Source organism: Dreissena polymorpha, chromosome 10 (assembly GCF_020536995.1).
Source record: "Dreissena polymorpha isolate Duluth1 chromosome 10, UMN_Dpol_1.0, whole genome shotgun sequence".
Taxonomy (NCBI): domain Eukaryota; kingdom Metazoa; phylum Mollusca; class Bivalvia; order Myida; family Dreissenidae; genus Dreissena; species Dreissena polymorpha.
Genome location: NC_068364.1, coordinates 3,712,360 through 3,731,529, shown reverse-complemented (window position 1 = coordinate 3,731,529; position 19,170 = coordinate 3,712,360). Strand labels below are relative to the sequence as shown.

Below are 19,170 nucleotides of genomic sequence, written 5' to 3'. Positions count from 1 at the left end.
CAGGGGAACATAAAGGGGCCAGTTATAAAAACTGTGTTTTCTAGAAGGGGTAAGTCAGGGATATGCATGTTGGTGCATTTTGTTTGGAATGCACAGTTGTGGTTGCTATGGTTACATAAATAAGCGAAAACTAAAATCTGTATCCTGCAGCAGATAAAAAAATACCCAAGTTAGGTTGATGAAAGTCAGTTATAAATACCAAAAAAAATTGTAGACTAAAATTGTCATGAGTGAAAACTACCTTACCCTTTATCCCTCAGAATCAAAAAGGTCATTTAGTGAATTTGATTTTCTAAGGCACTACAAACACATGAGTGACAAATGGTTCACTTGGGGAATAAGAATGGTCTACATGAAGAATGGTGTAGATAGAGGCAGAAAATGACAAGTTTGACTCAAAAGCAATTCTTGAATTTTTCAATTTTCAGAATTGTATTTATTCTTAGACTGAATGGTTTTGTGAATATTTGCCCTGCTCTTACAGCGACAACATTAACCCACTAAGGGACTGCAGTAGTGTCTGTAACAAAGCTCTTGTTTTCCCCCGCCATTGGCGGAGGGATATTGTTTTGGCTTTGCCCGTCCGTCCATCTGGAGCCATATCTTGGAAGTGCTTTGATGGATTTCATTGAAACTTTGTATGAGTATATATATGGATACTAGGATGATGCACGCCAAATGGCATTGTACACCAGCTGTAAATAACGGAGTTATGGCCCTTTGTATCTTGAAAAAATGGTTTTTAGAGTCAAATATAACACTTGTGTCCAGAAGCATATTGGCAGGGGATATTAATTTAACGAATTTGCTTGTTCTTTAGGGAGGCTCGGCGGTGGTTATCCTGGAGACGGGCAAGATGATCAAGCTGACCATCGATGATGCATGGTACGAGAAGGGAACCAAAGACTGCATCTGGATTGACTACAAGAACATCGTGAAAGTACTCAAAGTTGGCGATAAATGCTACATCGATGATGGACTGATTTCTGTCATTGTCAAGGAAATTGGTAGGTGTTGTCAAGGAAACTATGTTGTAAAAACCCTCAGCTTTTGTGATCACTTTTTGTCCATCTTGAGTAGTCATTTGTGAAATATTATCTTTTAAACACTAGTGGCCACTTTTATTGTTCAGTTAATATGAAACTTGGTAAGAACATTTGTTCCAATGATATCTCAGCTGAGTTCAAAACAGGTGTGGTCACAAACTACTTTTCTAGGGAAAATTAAAGTAAAAGCTCGTGAACACTCTTGAAGTCATTTTGTTGCTCATCATCATAAAATTAGCTCAAACATTTGTTCTTAAAATACCTCAGCCATTTCTTGAATGGTATCAGTCTGTTGATAATCATGGCCAGTTGGTCACCATGGGCTTGGGCAGTTACATTTTGGGTATAGTGAAACCATGTGAACACTCTAAATGTCAGATTTCTTGCCCAATCACAATGGAACTTACTCAGAACATAAATATATGATGGTGGGGTGAGATGAAAAATATAATACAATTGGATGAGACCATTTCAACTTCAGGGGAGAATTTCCTCTTGTGCCAGATTGAGAACGGAGGAGAGCTGGGCAGCAAGAAAGGATGTAACCTCCCTGGAATTAAAGTGGACTTGCCAGCAGTGTCTGATATTGATAAGAGAGATTTGAGGTTCGGTGTTGAAAATGGGGTAAGGTGACACACATCCCTGTACAATTATGCAAAAAAAAGCGAATGAACAATGAAACAATAATTCTCAATATGGTTGTATGTCAACACATCTTTTCCCTTTGCGTCCCTGCAAAAAAATGAAATGACCCAATGATGCTTGAACATTTTTATGTTGTTTATTGCTTATCAGTATACTATGAATAAGAGAATACAAATGAACATTGAAATATATATATATTATAAGTTTAGTGTTACTAATATGAGATGGCAGCTTATGTTACTATTGTTAGTTGTTATGAATTATTTTATTTTTTGAAGGGAGTACATGTTTGTGCAACATGACTGATTAAACAAATATTTATCTAATTGATTAATTGCTTAATTTAGCAATATGTTAACAGATCAGAATTTTTGTCACCTGTTTCTTCACCTGTTAAAATGTTTGTTTAAGGTGTACTCGATATTCCTTGTTCATGTGGCCCCAATCGACATCAATTCATAAAGTCTTATTTAAAAATTGCAGTAGTGAACGATAAAACAAGACACTTGACAGTTATCCTTAAAAAAAACTGACCAATCGGGCATGATTTGTGGACGAGTAAACCATTACCAATTTAGCTGTGTTCTGGTAAAACTACACTGAATTCCTGTGTATTAAGTACAATCCCAGATTAGACTTTGCAGTCTGCACCTTTCAATCGGAGACTACATTTTGTCCGCTTTTATGGAATTTTTCTGTTTAAAGAGGTCTCTTCTAAACAAAAATCCAGTCTAGGGGGAAAGTGTCGTACCTGATTAGTTTGTGTAGCCTTCACAGGCAGTCTAGGGGGAAAGTGTCGTCCCTGATTAGTTTGTGTAGCCTTCACAGGCAGTCTAGGGGGAAAGTGTCGTACCTGATTAGTTTGTGTAGCCTTCACAGGCAGTCTAGGGGGAAAGTGTCGTACCTGATTAGTTTGTGTAGCCTTCACAGGCAGTCTAGGGGGGAAAGTGTCGTACCTGATTAGTTTGTGTAGCCTTCACAGGCAGTCTAGGGGGAAAGTGTCGTACCTGATTAGTTTGTGTAGCCTTCACAGGCAGTCTAGGGGGAAAGTGTCGTACCTGATTAGTTTGTGTAGCCTTCACAGGCAGTCTAGGGGGAAAGTGTCGTACCTGATTAGTTTGTGTAGCCTTCACAGGCAGTCTAGGGGGAAAGTGTCGTACCTGATTAGTTTGTGTAGCCTTCACAGGCAGTCTAGGGGGAAAGTGTCGTACCTGATTAGTTTGTGTAGCCTTCACAGGCAGTCTAGGGGGAAAGTGTCGTACCTGATTAGTTTGTGTAGCCTTCACAGGCAGTCTAGGGGGAAAGTGTCGTACCTGATTAGTTTGTGTAGCCTTCACAGGCAGTCTAGGGGGAAAGTGTCGTACCTGATTAGTTTGTGTAGCCTTCACAGGCAGTCTAGGGGGAAAGTGTCGTACCTGATTAGTTTGTGTAGCCTTCACAGGCAGTCTAGGGGGAAAGTGTCGTACCTGATTAGTTTGTGTAGCCTTCACAGGCAGTCTAGGGGGAAAGTGTCGTACCTGATTAGTTTGTGTAGCCTTCACAGGCAGTCTAGGGGGGAAAGTGTCGTACCTGATTAGTTTGTGTAGCCTTCACAGGCAGTCTAGGGGGAAAGTGTCGTACCTGATTAGTTTGTGTAGCCTTCACAGGCAGTCTAGGGGGAAAGTGTCGTACCTGATTAGTTTGTGTAGCCTTCACAGGCAGTCTAGGGGGAAAGTGTCGTACCTGATTAGTTTGTGTAGCCTTCACAGGCAGTCTAGGGGGAAAGTGTCGTACCTGATTAGTTTGTGTAGCCTTCACAGGCAGTCTAGGGGGAAAGTGTCGTACCTGATTAGTTTGTGTAGCCTTCACAGGCAGTCTAGGGGAAAGTGTCGTACCTGATTAGTTTGTGTAGCCTTCACAGGCAGTCTAGGGGGAAAGTGTCGTACCTGATTAGTTTGTGTAGCCTTCACAGGCAGTCTAGGGGGAAAGTGTCGTACCTGATTAGTTTGTGTAGCCTTCACAGGCAGTCTAGGGGGAAAGTGTCGTACCTGATTAGTTTGTGTAGCCTTCACAGGCAGTCTAGGGGGAAAGTGTCGTACCTGATTAGTTTGTGTAGCCTTCACAGGCAGTCTAGGGGGAAAGTGTCGTACCTGATTAGTTTGTGTAGCCTTCACAGGCAGTCTAGGGGGAAAGTGTCGTACCTGATTAGTTTGTGTAGCCTTCACAGGCAGTCTAGGGGGAAAGTGTCGTACCTGATTAGTTTGTGTAGCCTTCACAGGCAGTCTAGGGGGAAAGTGTCGTACCTGATTAGTTTGTGTAGCCTTCACAGGCAGTCTAGGGGGAAAGTGTCGTACCTGATTAGTTTGTGTAGCCTTCACAGGCAGTCTAGGGGGAAAGTGTCGTACCTGATTAGTTTGTGTAGCCTTCACAGGCAGTCTAGGGGGAAAGTGTCGTACCTGATTAGTTTGTGTAGCCTTCACAGGCAGTCTAGGGGGGAAAGTGTCGTACCTGATTAGTTGTGTAGCCTTCACAGGCAGTCTAGGGGGAAAGTGTCGTACCTGATTAGTTTGTGTAGCCTTCACAGGCAGTCTAGGGGGAAAGTGTCGTACCTGATTAGTTTGTGTAGCCTTCACAGGCAGTCTAGGGGGAAAGTGTCGTACCTGATTAGTTTGTGTAGCCTTCACAGGCAGTCTAGGGGGAAAAGTGTCGTACCTGATTAGTTTGTGTAGCCTTCACAGGCAGTCTAGGGGGAAAGTGTCGTACCTGATTAGTTTGTGTAGCCTTCACAGGCAGTCTAGGGGGAAAGTGTCGTACCTGATTAGTTTGTGTAGCCTTCACAGGCCAGTCTAGGGGGAAAGTGTCGTACCTGATTAGTTTGTGTAGCCTTCACAGGCAGTCTAGGGGGAAAGTGTCGTACCTGATTAGTTTGTGTAGCCTTCACAGGCAGTCTAGGGGGAAAGTGTCGTACCTGATTAGTTTGTGTAGCCTTCACAGGCAGTCTAGGGGGAAAGTGTCGTACCTGATTAGTTTGTGTAGCCTTCACAGCCAGTCTAGGGGGAAAGTGTCGTACCTGATTAGTTTGTGTAGCCTTCACAGGCAGTCTAGGGGGAAAGTGTCGTACCTGATTAGTTTGTGTAGCCTTCACAGGCAGTCTAGGGGGAAAGTGTCGTACCTGATTAGTTTGTGTAGCCTTCACAGGCAGTCTAGGGGGAAAGTGTCGTACCTGATTAGTTTGTGTAGCCTTCACAGGCAGTCTAGGGGGAAAGTGTCGTACCTGATTAGTTTGTGTAGCCTTCACAGGCAGTCTAGGGGGAAAGTGTCGTACCTGATTAGTTTGTGTAGCCTTCACAGGCAGTCTAGGGGGAAAGTGTCGTACCTGATTAGTTTGTGTAGCCTTCACAGGCAGTCTAGGGGGAAAGTGTCCGTACCTGATTAGTTTGTGTAGCCTTCACAGGCAGTCTAGGGGGAAAGTGTCGTACCTGATTAGTTTGTGTAGCCTTCACAGGCAGTCTAGGGGGAAAGTGTCGTACCTGATTAGTTTGTGTAGCCTTCACAGGCAGTCTAGGGGGAAAGTGTCGTACCTGATTAGTTTGTGTAGCCTTCACAGGCAGTCTAGGGGGAAAGTGTCGTACCTGATTAGTTTGTGTAGCCTTCACAGGCAGTCTAGGGGGAAAGTGTCGTACCTGATTAGTTTGTGTAGCCTTCACAGGCAGTCTAGGGGGAAAGTGTCGTACCTGATTAGTTTGTGTAGCCTTCACAGGCAGTCTAGGGGGAAAGTGTCGTACCTGATTAGTTTGTGTAGCCTTCACAGGCAGTCTAGGGGGAAAGTGTCGTACCTGATTAGTTTGTGTAGCCTTCACAGGCAGTCTAGGGGGAAAGTGTCGTACCTGATTAGTTTGTGTAGCCTTCACAGGCAGTCTAGGGGGAAAGTGTCGTACCTGATTAGTTTGTGTAGCCTTCACAGGCAGTCTAGGGGGAAAGTGTCGTACCTGATTAGTTTGTGTAGCCTTCACAGGCAGTCTAGGGGGAAAGTGTCGTACCTGATTAGTTTGTGTAGCCTTCACAGGCAGTCTAGGGGGAAAGTGTCGTACCTGATTAGTTTGTGTAGCCTTCACAGGCAGTCTAGGGGGAAAGTGTCGTACCTGATTAGTTTGTGTAGCCTTCACAGGCAGTCTAGGGGGAAAGTGTCGTACCTGATTAGTTTGTGTAGCCTTCACAGGCAGTCTAGGGGGGAAAGTGTCGTACCTGATTAGTTTGTGTAGCCTTCACAGGCAGTCTAGGGGAAAGTGTCGTACCTGATTAGTTTGTGTAGCCTTCACAGGCAGTCTAGGGGGAAAGTGTCGTACCTGATTAGTTTGTGTAGCCTTCACAGGCAGTCTAGGGGGAAAGTGTCGTACCTGATTAGTTTGTGTAGCCTTCACAGGCAGTCTAGGGGGAAAGTGTCGTACCTGATTAGTTTGTGTAGCCTTCACAGGCAGTCTAGGGGGAAAGTGTCGTACCTGATTAGTTTGTGTAGCCTTCACAGGCAGTCTAGGGGAAAGTGTCGTACCTGATTAGTTTGTGTAGCCTTCACAGGCAGTCTAGGGGGAAAGTGTCGTACCTGATTAGTTTGTGTAGCCTTCACAGGCAGTCTAGGGGGAAAGTGTCGTACCTGATTAGTTTGTGTAGCCTTCACAGGCAGTCTAGGGGGAAAGTGTCGTACCTGATTAGTTTGTGTAGCCTTCACAGGCAGTCTAGGGGGAAAGTGTCGTACCTGATTAGTTTGTGTAGCCTTCACAGGCAGTCTAGGGGGAAAGTGTCGTACCTGATTAGTTTGTGTAGCCTTCACAGGCAGTCTAGGGGGAAAGTGTCGTACCTGATTAGTTTGTGTAGCCTTCACAGGCAGTCTAGGGGGAAAGTGTCGTACCTGATTAGTTTGTGTAGCCTTCACAGGCAGTCTAGGGGGAAAGTGTCGTACCTGATTAGTTTGTGTAGCCTTCACAGGCAGTCTAGGGGGAAAGTGTCGTACCTGATTAGTTTGTGTAGCCTTCACAGGCAGTCTAGGGGGAAAGTGTCGTACCTGATTAGTTTGTGTAGCCTTCACAGGCAGTCTAGGGGGAAAGTGTCGTACCTGATTAGTTTGTGTAGCCTTCACAGGCAGTCTAGGGGGAAAGTGTCGTACCTGATTAGTTTGTGTAGCCTTCACAGGCAGTCTAGGGGGAAAGTGTCGTACCTGATTAGTTTGTGTAGCCTTCACAGGCAGTCTAGGGGGAAAGTGTCGTACCTGATTAGTTTGTGTAGCCTTCACAGGCAGTCTAGGGGGAAAGTGTCGTACCTGATTAGTTTGTGTAGCCTTCACAGGCTAATCTGGGATGACACTTAAGGCACATGTATTAAGCCCAGGTTTCTTAGAAGGTTGTACCGTAATTCTAAGAATATAATACGCACTTTTTTACCTGCCGATTTTTTCTTCAAGTAGGGGGTGCGTATAATATACGAGTTTAGAGCAGAACAAAATTTTTCCTGTGCAAATTTTCAACTTAATCGCTGTTATTCGCTTCGCGGCAGCCATTTTGAACTACACCATTACATCAAAGGGGTGCAACAGGGCTAGCGCTGTCGTTCGCCATTTGAGTCATTTGCGAAAATATTGAGAATTTGGCTCAATAAAAATCTTATTTGTTAAAATGCGAAAATCTAGTAAAATTTTATTGAAAACATCTGCCATTTATATCGGACTGGTATTCTATATTTGTCTCTTTGTTTTAATGAAAGTGTTTGCAATTCGAACAGTAAACGAAAACCCGGTCTGTACCCGATTATGAGACATCGCTTGACCTTATTGTTATTGAAGTGCGCATGGTAGCTGGCCAATCAACATTGAGCTCGCTTACACATGAAATGACGTTGTTGAATGAAACGTGAGAATGGGAGGAGCTATCGGATAATATTGGGTCATCCATGCGCAGACACTGTATACTTTGAATACACAGTTAATATTGTCGTCTGCCTACAAAATAGCAACTGGACGCTAAGTCGTAGAAAGAGATTAGCAAATGAAAAAAAACAACTGACAATACCCGTAAATAAATATTTCTTAGCTGACCACTATTTATCTTTCTATCACATATTTACCATATCTGAAGTAAAGAGTGGTAATTAAATAATTAGTTTTATGATGCTAATAGAGTCTATTACACCTGTCTGCCGATTGCCGCATTAAATTGAAAGGTGATAATTAATTAATTTGTTTTTTACTCCCAAACTAGCCTTAATGACAGCAGCATATTTCAATTAACTAGATCATGAAAAAACACGAGTGGTTTAATTGTATTTTAAGTTATATTAAAGTATAGAGTTTGTAACTCGAAAAAAGAAAAAGTAATTCATCTAGACAACTATAAAAACGGAAGTAACCAATTTGTCTTCTTATTACTTTATTATTATTATAATTATTATCGTCCCGAATATTGTCAAATTGAATTAAATGTGAAAACAAAAAACAGCGTATCTGCTTCTTCCTTTTGTAATTATGACTGCTTGACCCGGATGTCAGCAAGGGGCCTTTGTGCATCGGTAACAATCAATGGTAATATAAACAATAGACAGAGATATTTATTATGCAACTGTCATAACAACAGCACTATAACACATCCCGATCAATATACCGGGGTAACAGATAGTTGACAACTCCAAATTGTTTTTCTATTTTCACAGCACAAAAATATATTGACACATTTTTTTGGAAATGGCCGATTTCGGACACTGATTTTTTGTGTGCGTATTTTACTCAGATTTTCAATTTTTACCGATAAATTAAGACCAAACTCGGGGATGCGTATTATGCATGAGGGCGTATTATATTTGTGGATTTACGGTACTTAACAGGTGGACATGATTTTTGCTTCGTTCATCCGATCTGCTGAAGGGGTCCGTGAGATAAGACAGATACTCGGTGAGAAGGGAAAGCATATCAAGATCATTGCCAAGATTGAGAACCATGAGGGGGTGAAGAGGTGAGTATTTATCAATTAGAATAAGCCTTTTCTAGGGCCTTGGTTCACTACTTGAGGATGATGCGGCCACTATGCCCTCAGATTATTTTTTTTAGGGTGTGTGGGGGATCATCATTATTTTTAGGTAATTGATAAGTAAAAAATATGAACAAAGTCTGTAAAATTGAAAAAACATTTTGAGGCAAAAGTTGTTCTATAATATTCATGAGACACATGTACACATTACAGTTTGAATTTGTTCTAGGGATAAGATGGGGTCCATGCACTTTATGTTTTTTGTGACTTAGTAAATATGGGACCCTAGGCCTCGAGACGTTCATCTACACTGGTAATAGTTCAATAATAATATAAGTCCTTACTGCCTATTTCAGAGACTGTACTGGGATTGAGTGTAATAGGACCTATCAATCAAGCCAAGTAGTATATTTTGACTCAAATACTGTTGAAAATTCGCCCTTGTAAAAAAATTTTTTTTTAAATTATTTTGTTTTAATTTGGCAGATTGTGTTACCTCTTAATTCTAGTATTTTTTCAATGTGATATTACATACAAACAAATTAAATGAATGCCCCTTTAAATTGCCCTCTCACAGATACACCATTAATCTCTCTTAAATTCATGTAAAATATAGTTGGGTCAATGTCTTAACACCAAAAACCTGCAAAACACTTGAAAACCTTCTGAAAAATGAAAACTTTTGAAGGCCAAAGTTAACACAGTGCTCGTCTGCAAAAACAAACAGAAACATTAAAAAATCTACTCATGACCCATGAAAACCCCAATGAAACCATATTAAACCTTATGAATTTGCATAACAGGAGATTTGAACAATATGAAAGCCATCAAGACGCACAAGAAACACTTAATGCATTCCGATTTTGGAATTTTACATTTGTTGGGTTTCTCCATTAATTGGTGTTGTTTTCAGTAGCTATTAGCAAAAAATTAACATTTTAAGGCAAGCTTTTTTACTTGCCTAGTCCTATTTTTATGTCTCCCACCACTATAGTGGGGGACATATTGTTTTTGCCTTGTCTGTTGGTTGGTTGGTTTGTGTGTTTAATTGCTCAAACTTTAACATTTTGCCATACCTTTTGCAATATTGAAGATAGCAACTTCATATTTGGCATGCATGTGTATCTCATGGAGCTGCACATTTTGAGTGGTGAAAGGTCAAGGTAATCCTTCAAGGTCAAAGGTCAAATATATAGCTTCAAAGCGGCGCTGAAGGGGACATAGTGTTTCTGACAAACACATATCTTGTTGACAGTTGATTTTAATGTCATAAATACATACCTGCTATCATTAGCTATACCTTTCTAGGTGGGTTAGCTTCTCCAGAAATCTTCAAGTGCCGGAATTCGGCCACCTCTCCTACTGAAAACAGATTCAGGTTAAACATAGTACAATGTAACTCATCTTACTTTTCTGGAGACACACTGTGCAGATCGCCATTTTCTATCGGCTTTTAATTTGGACTTTTAGTTCAATTCTGCGTGGTGGAATTGGGTTTAAAATTGATGAATTGTATAATTAATTGTTTCTGCTTCACTCAGAAATCTTTTCTTGTTTTATTTTGTTGATAATTCATTGTTTTTAAGACACATTTTGCCGGGATTTTCCATGTGCTCATGATTTGAGCACGAGGATTTCGTGATTTTTGTCAAGTTATTGACAATTTTGTACATTGTTAATACTTTGTTTAACTGATTATTTCAGTTATTTTGTTCTTTTTACATTGTTTTCTTACGCGGATTATCTTCTTGTTCTACATTCAGAATAAGAATGAGTTTACAAACTAGCGATCCCTGTGGGCACATTAAGGCTTCGTGGGATTCCCACAAGACTTGTTTGTCATGCACTAATTGTTCCTTTGAACATAAATGCTCTGTTTTTAGTGCATGAGACGATGCGACATGGCAGAAAGCAATCCGTCGCAGAACGTTTTCTAAGCAGAAAACGTGCAGATGAACCTTCATCACATGAGAAATTCCCGGTGACTTAACAGCTGACATGAGATGATCAATTGCAGCATCAGTCATAGCTTAGAACTTAAATTGTTTTCAGCTTTGATGGGTATTTTGTACCTGCTCATGTTCATGAGCACGTACATATCGTGATCTTCATCAATAGGTAATTGAGAAGATTTGTACTGTGTAAATTTTCTTCACATGTGTTACAAGATTGTGCATAGGGTGTGTTTCTAATACTTTGATAGAATGTTTACCATTTGCCATTGTGTGCAATAATGATTTCACTTTCCATATGACAATCTAAATTATGGTCATTTGAATTTTCATCTGTTTTGAACTAAACTTTGCTTAATTTACGATCTTCGGCAGTCTGCTATAGGTTATAGGTACTAATGACTTTCTCTTATAATAATAATAAGAGAATGTTAATAATTTTCATAATGGGCAAATAATGATTTTATGTACCGTATGATAATCTAGTCTGTGACCAGTTTATTGTTGAATATGTTTTGCTCTTGTCTTTCATATAATCGACTACATGATGGTCGCTGATACAAGAGTGGATTAATACCCGGTGACTTTGAAGACCACAGATGACATATTGCAGCATCAGTCACCGGTTATCAGGCAAGATGGCGATCGTACTTTACCATCGGAAAGTCGATCAACATCAGACCATATGGCGACAACCGTCAGCCGGTCTTTGCCTGATGGCATTGGTCAAGGACATCGACCACTGCCAGACCAATTGGCACCCGCCCTACGGTCATTATCCGGTGACAACGCTGGTCATTTCATGACCAGTACGTTTTGGGTACCGGACCGGTCATCGGGGAACGGTCCAGGCAACAACCGGTCATTGGGGACCGGTCACCGTCCGACCAACCGGTCAACGGAGACCCGTCTGGTCACTGGTGCGACCCACCGGTCAACCGAGACTGGTCCGGTCAACGGAGACTGGTCCCGTCACCGGTCTGACCCACCGGTCAACGGGGACCGGACTGGTCACCGATCCGACTGACCGGTCACCGATCATCTGGTTCTGATGACCAGTCCGACCCACCGGTCATCGGTCATCTGTTACTGATTACCGATCCGACTCACTGGTCACCGGTCATCTGTTACTGATGGCCGGTCCGGTCACCGGTCAGTACTACTGGTCACCGGTCAATACTACCAACTGGTCACCGGACACCGGTCAACATGCACCGAGCATTAACCGGTCAACAGTTGCTAGTCACCGGTCAACGATCAGAAACAGACGTTTTTCTTCATCAGATTATTCCACTTCTTCGTCGTCGAATGCACATTCGTCTTCGACTAGTTCTGATTATAGAGGTAGACGTCGGACACGCTCTTATTTATCAAGCAGTCCTCATTCCCGTCATTGTAATGATCAATATTGATCATCTCGATTATCAGGGAAACGATGCTAGAGGATACGTTATTCATAGCCTTTCTAGCTCTAGGCGTCGTAGTTGTTCTAGATCTCGGCATCACAGGAATAAAGGTCGAAGACAAGCTTCACTGAAGCATTGTCGTTTCAACTTATGACCGGTCACATTACTATCCTATTTCTGATTGTAATGTCTCATTACCCTATGCACCAGTTCCCAGTGTGATGTCAACACATGTTGCATTGACTGATCCGATTTCACAGCCCTTAAATTCTGGTGTTAATCTCACCACAACGGCTGTTTTGTCTGCACCGAGGGTATCTACTTGAAGATTTCTGGAGAAGCTAACCCACCTAGAAAGGTATAGCTAGGGATAGCAGAGAAGTATTTAATAATTAAAATGAATTTTATTTTAAGAAAATTTGTTTCAATTATATAATGACGTATTTAAGCAAAAAAAACATCCAATAAGCTGGCATTTACTAAAATCAAGTGTAATTGTTCCCTACTGGTGAAACAGGAGGGGATTTATGGATTGCGCTCTGTGTGTCAGTCTGTCAGTCCGTCACACTTTTCTGGATCCTGTGATAACTTAAAAAAGTTCTTCATATTTTTTCATGAAACTTGAAACATGGACAGATGGCAATATGGAGATTATGCATGTCAATTCATTTTGTTTCTACGTCAAAAATTGTGGTTGCTATGGCAACAAATGTAAAAAAAAACATTAAAAAAACCCTACTGGCAATGGTGGAGTTTCACCGGTAGGGAACCATATTGCTTTGCAATCTATTGTTTATTTTGTTATAATACATAGTTTTATATTAACACATAACTGCCATATAGTCAACATATTTGAATATAGGATGCTCCATAATGTTAACTTAAGAAGTATACAACAAACTTTTAAGGTTCATGTAAATCAAAGTATTTTATTACAGTTTGAAGTTTTCTTAAAGTGTTGTTTGTTTCCTCAGGTTTTCACTGTAAGGCCTTTCTGATGCTTGAAAATATGAAAAGTCTTACCTTTTATTGCAAGAATGTTACAAGGGCTGAATAGGTAGTGTGACATTAACCCATTTATGCCTAGCGTCTTTATAAAAGGCCTAAGCAAACAGCGTAGACCCAGATCAGGGTCTGTGCTGTTTGCTTAAAGGAATTTCTGTATGAATTATTCTAAATATAGAAATAAATATACCAGACATTCCTAATTTTGGAAATAAATAGATCCAATCAAGAAGGATGGGAGAGTCCACTAGGCTTAAATAGGTTAAATTCATATAATGCATTACCTGTCAGGTGGGACAAATTAGACCAAATAATAAAATGTCTTATGAACATAAGGGCACTGCCAGATACAATGTCTTTATAAGTAATTTCTTTGTCTTTTTTCCAACTTTCCTAACAAATTTTATTTGTTAATACAATTTTTAAAAGTTGCCAACCAACAAACTGTCCAATTTTCAGGTTTGACGAGATTCTTGCGGTAGCTGATGGAATCATGGTTGCCCGTGGCGACCTGGGTATTGAAATTCCGGCGGAAAAAGTCTTCCTGGCCCAGAAGATGATGATTGGTCGATGTAACCGTGCCGGAAAGGCAGTTATTTGCGCTACCCAGGTAAAACAAAATCCACATTGTAAACATTCAAGTTTATTTTAAACCGGGTTTTCAATGAAGTTGAAAATTCCTAGTTTCTAGATTGTGGTATGGTGGGCAGGTGTGGGTGAGGCCGTGTCAAACAGGTGGGTTCTGGTTGATTGCTTACTTGGGATAAAGCAAGCATGGACACCTAACTTTGGATTGTATATGGGGCATGGTGAGTCTAGTTCAAGGTCTACACTGCAGTAAAAGATAAAAAATTACACTTGGAAAATAAACTTAAGAACAAGGTTAAAAAACATTAACATATATCAGATTGGGTGTTTTGTCATTAATGCTGTTTTGAAGATGGGATTACATATAAAATGGGGTCTTGTTTGGTAATACTGCTTACCGGTATGTCAATGACTGATACAGTAAATTCTCTAAATGCTATCGAAGGCCATACTTTTTCCAAAGGAGATGGGTATATCAGAGGTAAAAATAATGGCCTCATTCTATATTTACCACCATAAGAACATTTTAACAACTTTACTGTGAAGATCATTTTTCAAACACATCAGTCAAAAATATGCCGTAAACATGTATTGGCATTGACTGTTTAAGCAAACAAAAGCATTAATTGTTTCATGGATTTTTTTTTTTAATTATTGTTGCAAAAATGGGAGGGGCGTTATTTAGAGAATAATTATACGGTTTGTATCTAGAAGATAAAGTACAATTAAATACAATTTCAACAGATGCTGGAAAGCATGATCACGAAGCCTCGCCCAACTCGTGCGGAGACAAGTGACGTTGCCAACGCTGTTCTGGATGGAGCAGATTGCGTGATGCTGTCTGGAGAAACTGCCAAGGGAGACTACCCACTGGAATGTCTTAGGGTCATGCACAATGTGAGTTGCCTCTCTTTGTTCAATAAAAAGTTGTGATGTTTGACTGAATGCTATTTTGGGTCCATCCAATTTTGGAGTTATTTTTCCCCAAATTCCATGTAGTTGAAAAAAGAAACTTGTTATGCCCCGGCATCAAATAATCAGGGGTATATTGTTTTTGGCCTGTCTGTCTGTCATTGTATGTGTCTGTCCTTGTATGTGTCACAAAACTTTAACCTTGGTCATAACTTTTGCAATATTGATGATAGCAACTTGATATTTGGCATGCATGTGTATTTCATGGAGCTGCACATTTTGAGTGGTGAAAGGTAAAGGTCATCCTTCGAGGTCAAAGGTAAAAAAATAATAATTTCAAAGCGGCGCATTAGGGGTCATTGTGTTTCTGACAAACACATCTCTTTACAATTTTCCTAATGATATAAGGTTTGGTTAAACAAATTATTCAAGAAGGTATTTTGCATCTGTGTTTTCTGAATGAGCAATTGTTGTCTTAGTGGGAAACTGGAGACGGAAACCGGAAAGGCGATATGTGAACATGCTTGATGTGATAATAAGTTATATGCAGTTAAATATATGGCATGGAATTTAATTCTGCTATCTGCTCAATACTTTATTCAGAAATATTTATGTTTAGTATAAATATTTTACAGTTTGCTTATATGAAATGTTGAACCATTTGTTCTTGGTTCGAAGTCTATCCTTTAGTAAAAAAAAAGGGTTGGTGAATAAGGGCTCCATTTCTAAAAATTTCTCAACTTTCTAAAAAAAAACTTTCTAAAAGAAAAGGTCATGATCAGTTTATTTATTTTCTTAGCTTCCCCCCCCCCCCCCCCCTCTTCTTCAAACACACTTTTTAAACACTGTCATCCAATTAATATCTCTATTAACCCATTTATGCCTAGCGTCTAGAAAAAAGGCCTTGGTAAATAGCGTAGACCCAAATGAGATGCCGCATGATGAGGCGTCTCATCAGGGTCTGTGCTGTTTGTTTAAAGGAATTTTTGTGAGAAATGTTCTAAATATAGAAATAAATATAATAGACATCCCTAATTATGGAAATAAATTGATCCAATTTAGAAGGATGGGACAGTCCACTAGGCATAAATGGGTTAATCTTTCCATTATTCCTTTTTTGTTTTCATTCCCTCAGATCTGCAGAGAGGCAGAGTCAGCCATGTTCCACCACCAACTGTTTGAGGAACTTCGCAAGGAGACACCAGTGCCCACAGACCCAACCCACACCGTTGCTGTGGCTGCCGTCGAAGCCTCGTTTAAGAGCATGGCAACTGCCATCATCGTAATCACCACCACTGGAAGGTTGGCTTTTATGTCAAATTATGTTCACATTCTAAAATTGTTGGTCTGGGCAACAGATGAAATATTTACTTGTTACATTAGTCTGGCTATTTTTCTTTGGACTTTCAATATAAAACAAAGCCTGTCCAGATGACCAGCTGTCTTTATCTCAGAAAATCAGTCCCAAATCCCAGCCTGAAGTGCTTCTCAATTATGACCTGCAAAATTAGTTTAAAAACTGACAAATGAACCTTGTCTGCTTTCTAAATTAAATTATAACCCTTGCATTATGAACAAATTAGGCAACATTAAGGGTCTCCTCTCATTAACACAAATATTTCGATTGTTATAAACTTCAAATTTTCTCAATGTAATCCAGACTCATAAACAGGTGAATGTTGTAACCAAGTGGCAATCTGGTTTCAGGTCTGCATTCCTCATCTCTGCATATCGCCCACGCTGTCCAGTGATGGCGATCACCCGTAATGCACAGACAGCACGTCAGGCCCACCTGTACAGAGGCGTCTTCCCTATCCATTATATAGGTGAGGTTACCATAATATTGGTTTGCCGATATTAGTCTTTGTACGAAAGATTGATAAGATGTCAATTATATAAGGAAAGTCCATTATGTAGTTAAGGTATGTATTTTAACGGTAAGGTTTCCATTTTATCGGTTAGCTAATATTAAAATTTAGCGTCCCTATACACAATATATATCAGGTCTCAATTAAATAAGAAAAATGTTCATTATGTAGATGAGGTATCCATTATATTGTATAGGTTAGGTGTTGATTATGTAGCAAAGGGTCCCATTATACAGGTGCGGATTCAATGTATAATATGTAAGTTGTTCATTCTATTGGTCACCTGATTTAAAGATCCCCAGTTCGGATACATAATATTGGTAGGCTTAAATCCCGAGTACCTTAACATTATATAGGTAAGGTGTCCACTATATAGGTGAGCCAATTTTTAAAAGCCAGAGTCCCTAAGGTTATATAGTTAAGTTGTCCATGATTGGTGATCTGATTCAGAATTCCAAAGTTTCCATACATTTTATAGAAAAGTTGTCTGTTATATAGGCAAGCTGAATTGTTTATCATCTGTCCCTATCCATAACATAGTTAAGTGGTCCACTATATAAATCTTCTGACTTAAAAATTCATATATCATATACATTATATAGGTAATCTGGAACCCATTATCCCTATACATTATATGGAGGATATTTGTTGATTTGGGGTTATGATAAAATTGTACTCATAAGTGAAGGCACACTTTTTCTATAACTGCAAGTTAAATGAAAATTCAATCAAACTACACAATGCCCCGAGCATTTTTAGTTGCGAGAAAACATATAGCAATCAGCCTTTCCCTTTGTTTGTTCTTTCTTCCGTCCATATAAGATTTATCTGAAATGAAATGTTTTGTATAACGTCAAAAATGCTTCCCAAAAAGCTTTTATACTTTAATGGATTATATCATTGAACGCTATCTATACACAAACATCACCTGGTTATTCTTTACTGTTGTTTATAGAAAAATATCACTGATTAAAAATAAGAAATTTAATGTTTTACTCCAGCTGCCAGCCTCACAATTTCTCATAAGGTAATTATTTCTCCAAAAATGAAACACGTGCAGTTAAGCTAATTTATATGTAAGCAGATGGTAAAAGAGAAAAGATTCGATTATCTACACAATCCAACAAATATCTGTTGCATTTATTTGCATGTCCTAACCAGTTTTAATATTATTTTTGGGGTCAATTTATAGAAAAGTATTATCAGTAGACTGTATTAGCAGCACATGGTAATTTTTCTTAGACCTTTGTTTGATTGTTTTGCATTTGTTGTGCGATTTGTGTGTAACTTCTACATAGATGGTTATTTTACAGTGACTTTTGGCCAATGATTGATGTTTTTTGTATGCTTTTATAGAAAGTAGCTAAACATTGTTATAATGTATGTTAAGTTCTTAATAATTTTGTCTGAGTCCTTAAATGCTTTACTGAATTTTGATTTTTGACCATGTTTTGATCAAAGTTTTAAACATTGAAAGCCTGGTTTTTTGTTTTCAATTTATCTCCTGTATCAGAATTACAATTACATGAAATATGGGAGAATAAGTTAAATAAATGTCCAAAAAGCATAAATATATTATTTTAAATAATGGTTAATATCTGAATGATTTTTTTCATGAATCATTTCATTTTGTGCATGTCCCCGTAATCTGTTTGTGCTTGGAATTCCTTGTGCCTATAAATAGAACTGTCTCCTAATCTGATTGTGCTGGGAATTCCCTGTGCCTATAAAAAAATAGAAAGTAAAATCCTAAGTTTTAGAATAATAAAGACACTATAAACTTTTCCTTGTCTAAACAAGGATTACACTAATGGGACTTGCTTTTGTACATAAATAGAACCAAAATTAGATACGTGGGCGGAGGACATGGATAGAAGGATCTACAAGTGTATCTCCGTGGGACGGGGCCGAGAGTTCATTAAAAACGGTGACCCTCTTGTCATTGTAACCGGATGGAAGACCGGATCTGGTTACACAAACACAATGCGTCTGATTAATGTCCCGGAAAATGACAGTGGTCCAATCTTGGGGACACCTGTGATTGAGGGGTTCAATGATTAGTAGAACATTTTGGCATTCGGACCATTTGGGTTGAAATTGGGGAAATTACACTGAAATGAGCTAACATTTTTTTCGAACTATCAAGTCTTTTTCATTCTTTGTTATTTTTGACCTAATGATATACTGTTTTTAGAGTAGAGATGTGTTTTATTGATTGAAATTGTTTTAATTTTCATTTGTTTATTTCAAAAGCATTATTGTTGCATGCTAAGCTTTAGAACTAATAAATTTATTAAAACTCTTCTCACTTTGTAGCTACTCATTATATAGATGTTCTTATGTTCACATAGCTGCTTTACAATCAATACACTTTAAGACATGTTTTCTATTACCAATAGGGCTATTTGGCTTCGATGTAATCATATATTTGGTTCACATATTGGTTTTTTCACATAATGTCACCATATATATTTAAGAGTTGCTGAAATGTGTCTACCCCGAGAGCAGTTTCCATTAATTGTTGGTTTTCATTGTGTGCACTTAAATTATTCAGTCTTCAATGAGATAATTTGTCACAAATTTTTTTATTATATTTTATCTGAACTATGAATGTTTTTGAATTCTGACAGATTCTGAAGAAGGTAATGTCTTAGGTAACTCTCCACTATATTCTACTAAATATTTTCATACATACAAAACACGCTGTCATGTGAAGTTAGAACTAAAGAATAAACCAAAGAACAGACATAAGATTAAGT

At 39.2% G+C, this 19,170-nt stretch overlaps 1 protein-coding gene across 8 annotated transcripts in view; it reads left to right on the top strand.

The window, feature by feature from the left end:
- Positions 1 to 19,170, top strand: part of LOC127848826 (pyruvate kinase PKM-like) — a 100,970-nt gene that overhangs the window by 64,816 nt on the left and 16,984 nt on the right. For 7 of the 8 annotated variants that reach the window (XM_052381472.1, XM_052381469.1, XM_052381471.1 and 4 more), the window contains 7 exons: positions 821 to 1,007; positions 1,528 to 1,670; positions 8,538 to 8,665; positions 13,503 to 13,653; positions 14,376 to 14,528; positions 15,679 to 15,845; positions 16,251 to 16,369. In XM_052381472.1, the coding sequence (XP_052237432.1) occupies positions 821 to 1,007; positions 1,528 to 1,670; positions 8,538 to 8,665; positions 13,503 to 13,653; positions 14,376 to 14,528; positions 15,679 to 15,845; positions 16,251 to 16,369 (1,048 nt within the window). Of the gene's footprint in view, positions 1 to 820; positions 1,008 to 1,527; positions 1,671 to 8,537; positions 8,666 to 13,502; positions 13,654 to 14,375; positions 14,529 to 15,678; positions 15,846 to 16,250; positions 16,370 to 18,248; positions 18,714 to 19,170 lie in introns of those variants that run through there. The other variant, XM_052381473.1, reaches the window with a different exon arrangement.